The sequence below is a fragment of the Meles meles genome, chromosome 18 (assembly GCF_922984935.1).
Source record: "Meles meles chromosome 18, mMelMel3.1 paternal haplotype, whole genome shotgun sequence".
Classification (NCBI taxonomy): Eukaryota; Metazoa; Chordata; class Mammalia; order Carnivora; family Mustelidae; genus Meles; species Meles meles.
In genome coordinates, this window is record NC_060083.1 from 11,273,077 (window position 1) to 11,285,251 (window position 12,175).

The 12,175-nt window shown below is 48.5% G+C and overlaps 1 protein-coding gene across 1 annotated transcript; it reads left to right on the forward strand.

Annotated features, from left to right (window-relative positions):
• The first annotated feature begins 63 nt into the window (after nt 1-63).
• LOC123929374 (translation initiation factor IF-2-like) lies at nt 64-4,877 on the forward strand. Its single transcript, XM_045984950.1, has 5 exons — nt 64-68; nt 124-785; nt 2,871-3,182; nt 3,514-3,583; nt 4,556-4,877. The coding sequence occupies exons 1-3, from the start codon at nt 64-66 to the stop codon at nt 3,008-3,010; spliced, it is 807 nt and encodes a 268-aa protein (XP_045840906.1). The 3' UTR covers nt 3,011-3,182; nt 3,514-3,583; nt 4,556-4,877.
• The last annotated feature ends 7,298 nt before the right edge of the window (nt 4,878-12,175 follow it).

Below are 12,175 nucleotides of genomic sequence, written 5' to 3' on the forward strand. Positions count from 1 at the left end.
TGTCCGCGCGGATTGAGGGGCAGTGCCAACTCCGCCCCCACCCCGTGTGGCCTTCCCGCGGTCATGGGGCGGGGCCACCCTGCGGGGTCGGTGGGGCGCGCGTGCCCGCATCTCCGCCACCAGGCGGCGGGAGGCGCCTTCGGACTCCAGCCCCTCGGACCCGCGCTCCAGGAGCGTCCTGGGTCCTGGCACGTCCCGGCGCTCCGAACCTTCTCTGCGCCGCCCTGGACAGAGGCGCGCCCAGGGCCTCTGGGGTTCTTTGTCGGGCTTTGGCGAGCGCCCCCCTTCCGCCACCGCACCTGCCGGGGTCCCATTCGGAAAGTCTCAGCCGGCGCCGGGTCTCTCGGACCTATACCCCCAGCCCCTCCCTCCCTTCCCCCTGCTGCTCCCGCCCCACCTCCCGCAGCCGGAGGGGTCTCTGGCGGAGACGACGACTGCGCCCACGCCCTCCGCGCTGCAGACACTGCACCCCCGGTCACCCCAGGCTTCCCAGCGCGTCGGTGCGCTGCTCTGGGCACGGGACCCCTTGTCCCCCACGCGCCCTCTCCTTCCCGGTTCATCCCGCGCGCTCTCCAGCGGTCGCAGAGGGGGCCAGGAGGCGGTCCCCCGCGGCCGGCTGAGCGCCTTCCGCCCTCCAGCGGACACCAGCGGCCCGCCACGCCCGCCTGCCCCAGGCTGCTACTGCTGGTTCGCAGAGGCAAGCCGGGTCCGTAGAGGAAGGGACTTGACCAGGCTGCCCCGAGAGCCTCGTGGGTTCATGCCTTCGGCCAGCGGACTGCAAACAGGTACTGGGCTCCTGTTCTGTGCCAGCTCCCATCTGGGGCGCTGGAGACTCCGGGATGCAGACAACACCTTCTGTCACTTTGTTCTTCCCTCCCTTCTCCTCTGCTTTCCCAGCCTTTCCCAGCCTGGATGTGCGTCGGGACCCCAAACAACACCTCCTACATCAGGTGCATGACTTTTCCTGTGACCCCCACTCAAGGAGGTCCCAAAGACCCCTTCTGCCCGCGTATGTTTCCTTCCTCCCCATGGGCGTGCACTCAGAGCCTAGACCAAGTAGTTTCAGCAGGAAAGAGATCTTTCCTTCATTAAATATGCTAAACACGGGGCCCTGGGTGGCTCAGTCATTAAGCGTCTGCCTTCGGCTTGGGGGGCTTGGGTCATGATCCCCGGGTCCTGGGATCGAGGCCCACCTCAGGCTCCCTGCTCAATGGGAACCCTGCTTCTCCCTCCCCCACTCCCCCTGCTTTTGTTCCCTCTCTCTCTGTGTCTCTCTCTGTGGAACAAATAAATAAAATCTTTAAAAATAAGGAAATAAATGAGTTAAACACTTAAGAACACTTTGATGTTAATATCTAATAAAGGAATAAAATTATTTCTCATTTTTTATTCATGAGTTTTAGTTAGTTATTCTCAAAAGCTGAACATAAAGTTTCAATTTGTTTAAAGATTTTTATTTGAGAGTGAGTGGGAGAGGGAAGAACAGACTCACGGCTGAGCAGGGAGCCTGACTGGGGATTTGATGCCCGGACCCTGGGACCATGACCTGAGCTGAAGTTTAACCGACTGAGCCACCCAGGCATTCCCTAAAGGTTTGATCTTCAAATGCAAATGTATTTACCAAAAGAACGCTCTACTTTTTTTTTTTTTTTCAAACTTCCACTTACGAAAAACTTATGTTTTTGGTCTGTTATGTTGCATGGTAACAAAAGAAGTAATGAAAAGCAACGTGTAAATTCATACCTTGTATTGACGACTTACCAATAAATGGATTAACTATACTGGGTGTCGAACATTGTATCACGATGTGTCTGCTTTGAGTAACCATCATGAGATCTATTCTGGTTTTTTTTTCCTTCAGTTTTTTTTTTCAAATACTGTTCCTCAAAATATGAATTCAAACATTAGAATATATTTCTTGATCATAAAAAATAAGTAGTTCCCTAACTGAAAACATGCTGTTACTGATATACATATACTGATATATACTGATATAAAATTATTTTGGAACATTTAGTCATAATGATATGTCATCATAATTGTGTGATGCAACTTTTATCCTCTTCTGAATAATTTAATAGAATTTTAGTCTTAGAACTGAGGTAGTAAAAGTCTACTTATTGGTATAACTTTTTCTTATTCAGGTGTGTTTCCTCAATTTGATCTCAGTTTCAATTTGCAGTTGTTACTTTCTGATCCGAAGTAGCTGGTATTGTGTGCAATATAAATTCCTGAAAATTTGCCAGCCTGTGGGTGAATTTCTAATACACTGAAACGGGGGTGTTGATGAAAGGGAGATGAGATTGCTCTTCGGTACACAAAGGTAACAGATGCAATTTCTCATGGAAGCAGACTCCGGAAATTATGCAAAAAGAGTAAGTTTTTCAATTGCACAAGACCCAGCTACAACCGTATCAGAACTTAGAGCGGAACCCTAGGGCCATGCTGAGCCCTGCATGCCACCTCCCCAGCAAGAACAGAACAGGGTTCTGTTTCGGTCTGAGAAAGAGTTTGGCTGTCCCGTATGAAGTTGGACATTTACTATAAAACCCAGTGTCTGGGGCGCCTGGGTGGCTCAGCTGGTTGGGTGTCTGCCTGAAGCTCAGGTCATGATCCTGGAGTCTCGGCACCAAGTCCTGCTTCAGGCTCCCTGCTCAGCAGGGTGTCTGCTTCTCCCTCCACCTTCCCCTCTCATGCCCTCTTTCTCTCTCTCAAATAAATAAATAAAAATCTTTTTTATAAAAAGCCGGCATCACGGCCCCGCAGATCTATCCTAGAGAAAGGAGAGCATAGTCACACACCAGCCTGAGTGTGTATGTTCACCACGGTTGCATGAACAATGGCTACAACCATTGCCTCTGCTTCCGCAGGCGCTTCCGCAGGTGGGGGGCGAAGAGCCTACCCCCAGTCGCAACAGTGGGAAGCCGCTCTGCAGTCAGGAAGAGCAGAGCGGGACGGTCGCAAGGGGATTGTGTTGGGTGCCGGGAGAGAAGACCCACACTTGTCTTGAAGGCTACCTACGGCATTGCCCCGTTTACTTAACATACCACAGACACAAGTGTTGAGAGGGGGGCAGAACGCACCCGTGGCTGCTGGGACCGGGATTGGGGGAGGGTGTGACTCTGGAAAGCGGATGGAACATACTCTATCCTGATCGTGGTGATGGCTGCACGAGTCTACAGGTGAGCCGGAGCTGCGCTGACGCACACTGTGCATATAAAAATCATCACTTCCAGATACAGCCTGCCGCGGAGACGGTGCTGTTCCGCCCGCATCCATTTCCCACTTCTCAAAACTCCCCGCCCAGCAGACTGCTGCCCCAGGGCCGTCTGGAGTGTGGCACTGGCCAAGCCTCTGGACGATTTTGCAAATCCATATGAATCCAACTATTTCAAAGTTTTAAAAAATCTTTTTAAAAAGAATTTTAGAAATTTTTTGGAAAAATCTTTTTAAAATTGCAGTAAATAAAAAAAATACTTGAGACTGATGCATCCAATCCTTCCCCGTTCCCAGCTTACGGCTGATACTGCAGCAAAGAAACGGCATTGCCGGCGAGACTGGGACATGCTTGGGGAAGCTGCCGGTGAGTAGGTTTTCCTAGAGTTTGGATATTTCCCTGTGAGTCTGTTTGCACGGATCTGGGCACAGTAAGAACATTCCTCTGGGCAGCACTTCTCCAAGGGCTGCTTACAAGAAGGGGTGTTACTTGTTTCCACAATTAACTTAGAAACATTGTTTTATTTGCAAACAAAACTTGGTTGCTAAAAGGCCAGGGCCTGCTTTTTGCAGAATGTTGGGTGTGGCGCTTCGAAAGGGAATGTGGGTCAACTTTCCCCAGGTTAGGTTTGCAACAACAAATATTTACTCGAGGGCTGCAGACCGGCTGGCTGTGGTCCGGGCTCCGCTCCCGGCTGCGGGCAGCTCCACACCCTTCTCCTTCGGGACTGTGGGTCCGCGTGGCATGTTCTCCCATTCAAGACCCGGTCTGAGGAAGGAGACACCCCCAGGGACGTGCTCCTCTTGTGGCAGAGGGCAGGACGGAGAGGGCTAGGGGACCTGTAGCAGGGGCAGCCCATGTCACGCATTCACCCCCAAGGAGCCCGAGCCAGGCTCGGCCAAGTCCAAAGTCAGGCAGCGGGGAATATACTCCGTCTACAGGGGAGGGTGGCCAAGAGGGAGGAAATTAATAATAATAGAGGTTCATGGGGAGCATGCAAGGCAGCATGGATCTTCAAAGGCAAAATGGGGTCAGACCTGTTTGTGATGGAATATAAGTGTGGTTAATTTGACAATAAAGACTGACTTTGCCAGTCAGGTGGTATGGGGGCTGCTTCCCGTAAGCTGACGGTGTTCTATGTGTAACCCCAACATTTCGACACCAGCGCGGTGAGAGCACACAACGGGAAATCACGGTCTATTCCGTCAGAGGGATTGAAGTCAGCAATATTGTCATTTTCCCAAATCCTTCTCAGCCTAGAAAGTCTTGGGAGATGCCTGTATGTGAAGGTGAGATTTAACTACTAGTTGGAAATCCTATAATGAGACCTTTTGGCAGACTTCTCCGAACTGAACAGGAAAATGACTCCAAAGATGAAGCCGGGTAATTTCCAGCTATTCGCTGTCGACACCATTGGACGAGACCCAACCAAAGTGTCAGCGGCTGCAGCATCGAAAACAAGTTCCTGTGACCAGTCATTCCCTGATTTGGGGTGCATTTGGGGAAGTTCACAGAATGTGGAGGCGCCGCTTTCAGAAATGTTCTGTTCTCATCTGTCCATTTACACCAGCAAAGCCGCTCTGAGCTCTACGACAGCAAAGACAGACACGATCGATGCTGAATCCCCACTCGTGCAAATAAGAAGCAACCGTCGGGGGCGCCTGGGTGGCTCAGTGGATTAAGCCGCTGCCTTCGGCTCAGGTCATGATCTCAGGGTCCTGGGATCGAGCCCCGCATCAGGCTCTCTGCTCCACGGGGAGCCTGCTTCCTCCTCTCTCTCTGCCTGCCTCTCTGCCTACTTGTGATCTCTCTCTCTGTCAAATAAATAAATAAAAAATCTTAAAAAAAAAAAAAAAGAAGCAACCATCGTCCTTGGGCTAACCGAAGACATAAAAGCCCGTCCAACCTATCGTGCTGCGTTGCAATCAAATCCCAGTTCTTATCTATAATACGTATTTACCAAAATCTCCATGACGTTCCTGTTGGTCAAATGAACAGTAATAATTGTTGTTGTCATGACCCAAAGCAGAAGCGAATTGTCACACTGAGAGCCTTCCTGTCATAAGAAACTTAAAAACATTAATATTTCAATTTGCACACGTATCCTTTGTTGCAGAAAAATACAATTGGGAGAACCCTAGAACACTCCAAATGAAAACTACCTCAGCAGAGCTTTCGTGAGCTGAGCAGAATGGAAATAGAAGACAAACAAGAAGAAACATCTGCATAAAGTTTTGGTTTATCAAGGAGGAGTTTATTGGAGTATTTTTAAAGTGGATCAGAGCAAGTATTAAATTACTATGATATTACGGTCCGCTGGCCACATCTTTTAAAGTAAGTGGGAAGCAGCAGTTTTATTTTTATTTTTATTTTTATTTTTCAATGGTTTTTACAATAACCAGACATGACTTTCTTTGCAACTGTAAGTTAGAACCATATGACATTGTTAATATTCCACTATTTTCCAACCTACAAATATGGCAAATTCATACGATTCAAGCTAATATTTAAACTAATAATAAAGAATTTTAGATGCCGGGGTGCCTGGGTGGTTCAATGGGTTAAAGCCTCTGCCTTCAGCTCAGGTCATGGTCTCAGGGTCCTGGGATCGAGCCCTGCATCACGCTCTCTGCTCAGCAGGGAGCCTGCTTCCCCCTCTCTCTCTGCCTGCCTCTCTGCCTACTTGTGATCTCTGTCTGTCAAATAAATAAGTAAAATCTTTTTTAAAAATTTAGATGCCAATGTTAACAAAGCAGGACGAGAAACATAATTTTTCCGGAACTATCTTAGGGACTATCGGAGCAAGGAAATCCGCAGACTTCTGCCCTAGGAAAAAGCTTCTCTTGCCCATTGGTACAAGGACACATTATTTTTTTTAAGTTATGGTAATAGTATTTGCAAGAGCAGAAAAATCACAACATCCAAGCACAGGAGAATGAATAAATAAATTGGGGTATTTTTTTCTTTGTTTGTTTGTTTTTGTCGTTGTTTTTGAGGGGGGAGGGACAGAGGGAGAGAGAGAATCCCAAGCTGACCCTGTACTGAGCGTGGAGCCCAACACAGAGCCTGACCCCAGGACCCTGGAATCACGACCTGAGCTAAAACCCAGAGTCAGACGCCAACGACTGAGCCATCCTGGCGCCCCTACAGTGGGGTACTTCTATGACAATTCTTCACACGGTGATTTAAAAAAAGGAGGGATCAGAAATGCACACAGACATGTGAATGAGGGTCGCGGAGAGAGCTTACACCATCTGGCGAAGTCAGGAACTTACAGAATTCTTACTGCGCCACGGTATTTATTCCATTTAAATGTTGCACGGCTCGCTCTGGGGTCCGGACATACGTGGTAGAACTGGAAGGAATATTGGGACAAGGAGACCCGCATCGGGTCTAGTTCTGACCTGCTGGGAAGGCGGCCAGTGCTCAGAGAAGGGCCGCCGCTGGGTCGGGAGTGTTTTATTATTTAACTGGATTTGGATACAGGGATGTTTGTCTTGTTATCCTTTGCCCTTGTTGGCGAATTTTAAATGTTGCTAAATAAATGTTGGTAACATTTTTAAAGGGGCCTGCACGCCCACTCACCACAGAAAAGCCCAAGCGAGGCTCGGGTACAAAACACGGACAACGACATCCTGGACGAGGTAAGGGTCGCTAATGTCTGGCCTTACTGAAAGTTTCCCTCCCCCCATCCCCCCAGAAGCCCGCTTTGCTCTGGTGGGGGCAGGAGCGACCCGGGCTGGAGAAGCTTTGTTTGTTTTGATTGTTGTGTACATCAGTGACGGTTGAATTAAAATGTGGACTTTGATCCCTCTTCCAAATTGATGCCAAGTCCAAAGTTTTGTGTCACCAAATAGTAACGTTGCGCTGACCCGTGGACAGGCCAGAAACCCCCGACCCCACTGGCCCGGTGAGGTCAGATTTCCCCTTTGCTCTAGTTGGCCCCTCCCCTTCTTGCAGAACCGCCTGGAATTCTTTCCCTGAGTCCCCTTCTCCGTCTTCCCTCTCCTATGGCCAGCGGGAAAGACGGGCCGGCACCTTTCCCCGGGAAGATGGGAACATGAACGGTGCAGTGCGTGTCATGGCCGAGGATGCCCTAGAGAGTTCTTTCTGTAAAGGAAGCTGTTCCGAATCTCAGGTGACATATGCGTAGTGTGGATGGGGCGCCGAGGGCCGCGTGATATTTGGGTGTCCAGAACAACCTTTCCCTCTCCGCAGTGTCCTCGGCACCACCACTACCACCGCTGTCCTTGCAAAGAGCCTCCTTTTCCCCAGCTTCCTGGAGGGGCAGCTGCTCTCCTGCCTTCTGAGAACACAGGCCTAGACCCAGTCATCTACACTCACTGTCCACAGCCTCTCCTGCCTCTCTTAAATCCACGCCAGTGCAGCGTCTGTTGCCATAACTATGCTGAGACCAAGTGACCAGCAGTCCCCCGTCGCTGGTCCCAGTGTCCAGCCCTCCGCCCTGGGCTGGGTGCGCTCCTGGCAGCACCGGCCGTTACGGAGCTCTGTCCCACAGATGGCCCCCCCACCTCCTGAACACCCCTCTTCTGAGCTCTCTGTCCTCTCTGTCCTATAGCCCCACACCCTCCCAGGACACCCCACTCTCTGGCCTTCCTCTCAGCTCTCCGGAGGCTTGTCCTCCAGCTCTAGTCCTCCGGCTGCTAGTTCCTGCGAAGCTCGGACCATGCAGGACCCCCAGGGCTGGGCACCATTCATCGGGCTCCCCCTGAGCTCCAGGTTCGCATCTCGGGTGGCCTAGGTGGGTGCCCTATCAGAGCCCCTAATGGGCATCCCACGGGTGTGCACACGACACCCAGCCTTAATTAGCGGTTTGGCCGCAGGAAGAATTCCATGCTGAAAACCGCTTTCTCTCAGAAACATAGATAAATTTTCTCCTCTGTCTTAATTTCCAGTGTTTTTATCAAAAATCATAAATCCATTTTGCTCTTGATTATTTTTAGGAAACCGGATGTATTTTTCCTTTCTGGAAACCCACAGGAGCTCTTCTTGTCCCCAGTGCTTGGAAATCTTGTGACAAATGCCTTCTGGTTAGTAGCGTGTGTGTGTGTGTGTGTGTGTGTGTGTGTGTGTGTGTGTGTGTGTTAAGCACTTGGAACCTTGGCAAGCTGATGTCCTTTCAATCTGGACATTTTTGTTAAATTATTTCCTTGAAGTGTCCCTGGGTGGCTCAGCCTGCTTCCCCCTCCCTCTGCTACTGCTCGTGTTCCCTCTCTCTCTCTCTCTCAAAAAAATAAATAAATAAGACTTTTAAAAAATTTAAAAACATTGTTTCTTTGATCGATTCTTCCTTTCTGCTTTCCTGAACTTCCCCTCCCAAGATTTCTATTCAGTAGTTTTTTCTATTTCCACTATCACATTTATGATCTCCAAGAAGGCATTTCTGTTCTTGGAATAGTCTTTTGTTACAGTGTTCCCTCCTTGTTTCAGAAAGTATCTTTGTACAAATCCCCTTTCAAGGCCTATCATTATGATACTGTTTCCCATGACCCAAAAAAAAAAAAAAAAAAAATGGGCGGGAAGTCCTAAATCCTAATTCCCAGGAGAATGAATTAACAGCTTGAGGTATAGTCATACAATTAGCTGTCTTTCTGCAATTAAAGCGAGTGAACTGTTTGAATGTGGGCGAGTCTCAGAAAAAGTCTGAGCGGGGAAAGTGAGCAGTAGAAATAAATACATTTTAACTCCATGCATGCAAGGATTAGCAACATGCAAAAAAACATTATACATTGTTTCCAGGTGCATGCATATGGAGTAAATAATTAAAAGCTATGCAAGGGGATAATAAGACTCCAAATCCAGAAGAGTAGTTATATACAGTTACATATGAAGAGTAGGGAGAGAGGAGACATCAGTTGTTGGTTCAAATACCTTTCTTTTTCTTTTTATTTTATTGTTTTTTAAGATTTTATTGATTTTTGCAAGAGAGAGCACGGGTCACGATGGGAACCAGAGGGAGAAGCAGACTCCCGGCTGAGCAGGGAGCCTGATGCAGGACTCGACCCCTGGACCCCGGGATCATGACCTGAGCCGAAACCAGATGTTTAACCCAATAAGCCACCCAGGTGCCCTAATATTTTTTTCTAAAGCTGAGTCGGCAGTGAACAGATTTTTTGTTTGTTTGATATTTTTTAATATTCATAATTTTTACATTTATATGAAATAAGTGAGGAGATTAGTTCAAAACCTAAAGTTTATAGAAAGGTCAAATAAGCTCTAGTAGGCTCTAGTAGGGTCTAGGCCCAGGCTCTAGGCCCAGGGTGGGGCTCAAACGTACCACTCCGAGATCAAGAGTTGTGTGTCTCCCAAAAACTATAGGACATTTAAGAATGAACCTGACTGAAGAGGTAAAGGACCTGTACTCTGAAAACTGTAGAACATGCATGAAAGAAATTGGAGAAGACACAAAGAAATGGAAAATGTTCCATGCTCATGGCCTGGAAGGACAAATACTGTGAAAATGTTTATGCTCCCTACAGCAGCCCACACATTCCATGCCATCCCTAGCAAAATGCCATCAACATTTTCACAGGGCTGGAACAAACAAGCCTAAAATTTGTATGGAACCAGAAAAAAAAAAAATAGCCAAAGTAATGTTGAAAAAGAAAGCCAAAGCTGGTGGCATCACAATCCCAGACTTAAGTTATATCACAAAGCTGTGATCATCAAGACAGTACGGTACTGGCACAAAAACAGACACATAGATCAATGGAATAGAATGGAGAGCCCAGACCTTGACCTTCAACTCTATGGTCAACTAATCACTGACAAAGTGGGAAAGAATGTCCAGTGGAAAAAAGACAGTCTCTTCAATAACTTGTGCTGGGAACACGGGACAGCCACATGCAGAAGAATGAAAGTGTACCATTTCCTTACACCATACACAAAAATAGACTCAAAATGAGTGAAAGAGACAGAAACTCATGAAAATCCTAGAGAAGAACAGAGGTAGCAACTTTTGTGAACTTGTCCTCAGCAACTTCTTACAAGACACGTCCTGGAGGCAAGGGAAACAGGAAAAAATAAACCACTGGGACTTCATCAAGATAAAACCTTTTGCACAGTGAAGGAAACAGTCAACAAAACCAAAAGACAACCTACAGAATGCAAGAAGGTTTTTGCAAATTTCTAATCACATAAAGGGCTAATATCAAGCATCTATAAAGAATGTATCAAACTCACCGCCCAAAAAACAAATAATCCAATGTAGGGAGGTTCCTCAAGACGTTAAAAATAGAGCTACCCTATGACCCAGCAAATGCTTTACTGGGTATTTACCCCAAAGATACAAATCCAGGGATCCAAAGAGGCACGTGCACCCCACAGTTCATAGCAGCAATGTCAACAATAGCCAGACTATGGAAAGAGCCCAGATATCCATCGACAGATGAATGGATAAAGATGTGGTATTAGATAGATATGGATACACACACACACACACACACTGGATTACTACACAGTCATCCTAAAGAAGAAATCTTGCTATTTGCAAGATACGTGAAATAAGTCAATCGGAAAGACCATTACCATATGATCTCTCTCGTGTTGAATTTAAGAAACAAGACAGAGGAGCATAGGAGAAGAGAGGAAAAATAAAACAAGATGAAACCAGAGAGGGAGAAAAACCATAAAAGACTCTTAATCCCAGGGAAAACTGAGGGCTGCTGCGGGGGGTGGGGGTGGTAACTGGGTGCTGGGCACTAAAGAGGGCACCTGATGGAAAGAGCACTGGGTGTGATACACAACTGACGAGTCATGGACCTCTGCCTCTGAACCTAATAACACACTGTATGTTAATTGATTGAATTTAAATTAAAAAAATTTTTAAAAGGTCACGTGTCCCACAAATGAAGGCCAATGTGCCCCTAGAAAGAGTAAATTTTATTTAAAATAGAAAGGTAACCTGTAAGGTCAAGTCTCTGCTTAGAAACATTAGTAAAAACAAAATAGAATACAATAAAATAAAACAAAATACTAAAACACAAGGACAACTGAGAAGCTATCAACAAAATCCCAGCTGTCTTTTACAGGACGTGAGTAAATAAATAATCTGGCTTTGCTTAATTTTAACCAAAAAGGGACAGCGCCCTGGACATAAATATACAAAGAACCATCAAGACGGAATCGCAAAGGAAGGGAACCCGCGGGGGCGGTGGGCTCCTGGCTCGCAACCCCAGGGCTGCTGTGTGACCTCATCTGGAAGTCGGCTGCATGGTGCTCTCCGGCAGCCCTGGCGAGGGCGCGGACGGCCCCGGAGGGTGACTGGCGGGAGCGACAGCGGAGTTCTCTCTCCACACGCCCCCTGACCCCCTTGATTTCTTGACCCGTCTGAACACCGGGGCTTCCTTCCCACCAAGGAGGCTACCGTCGAGGGGAAATGAGGCGGTGCGGTCTGCTCTGCGTTGCCTTCCTTTTCCCATCAACGGCCTAGCGTTCCTGCGTGTGTCCCCAGAATGAGAGATGACGGAGTCCATTCTTCCCGTGCCATTTCCACCCTGGGCATCCTGGCGGCCGTCCGCGCGGCTGTGTGCTACCTCTGCTGCTCTCCCGGCCCCCTTCTGCCACCACGGCAGGCGGAGAGCCCCCAGGAAGGAGCTAGAGCAGCACCAAGCAGATGGTCCCAGCACAAGTCAACGCCCACCAGCAACCTCTGCCCCTTCCCCAGCCGCGCACAGGACCGCCGCTCCGGGACTCGCCTCCAGTCCGTCCCTCTGTCCTCCACGCAGTGGGACTGCAGTCGCTGGAGCAGGAAGAGCGTCCTGTGCGGGCGGGCGGGGCCGGGGGGCAGGACAGCCGGCCTGGGGCGAGCCTAGTGCACCCTCCAGCCCTGTTGACTCTCACCCCCACAGACGTGTACGCCTGCCGCTGTGCATAACATGCGTGCCAGCGATACGTCAATAAGAATAGATACAAGGTAATAATAAATCAGGAAAATGA

Coding starts and splice junctions, on each gene's coding strand:
- LOC123929374 (XM_045984950.1), top strand. Junction 786..2,870: donor GGCCAGCGGACTGCAAACAG/GTACTGGGCTCC, acceptor CTGCTTCCGCAG/GCGCTTCCGCAGGTGGGGGG.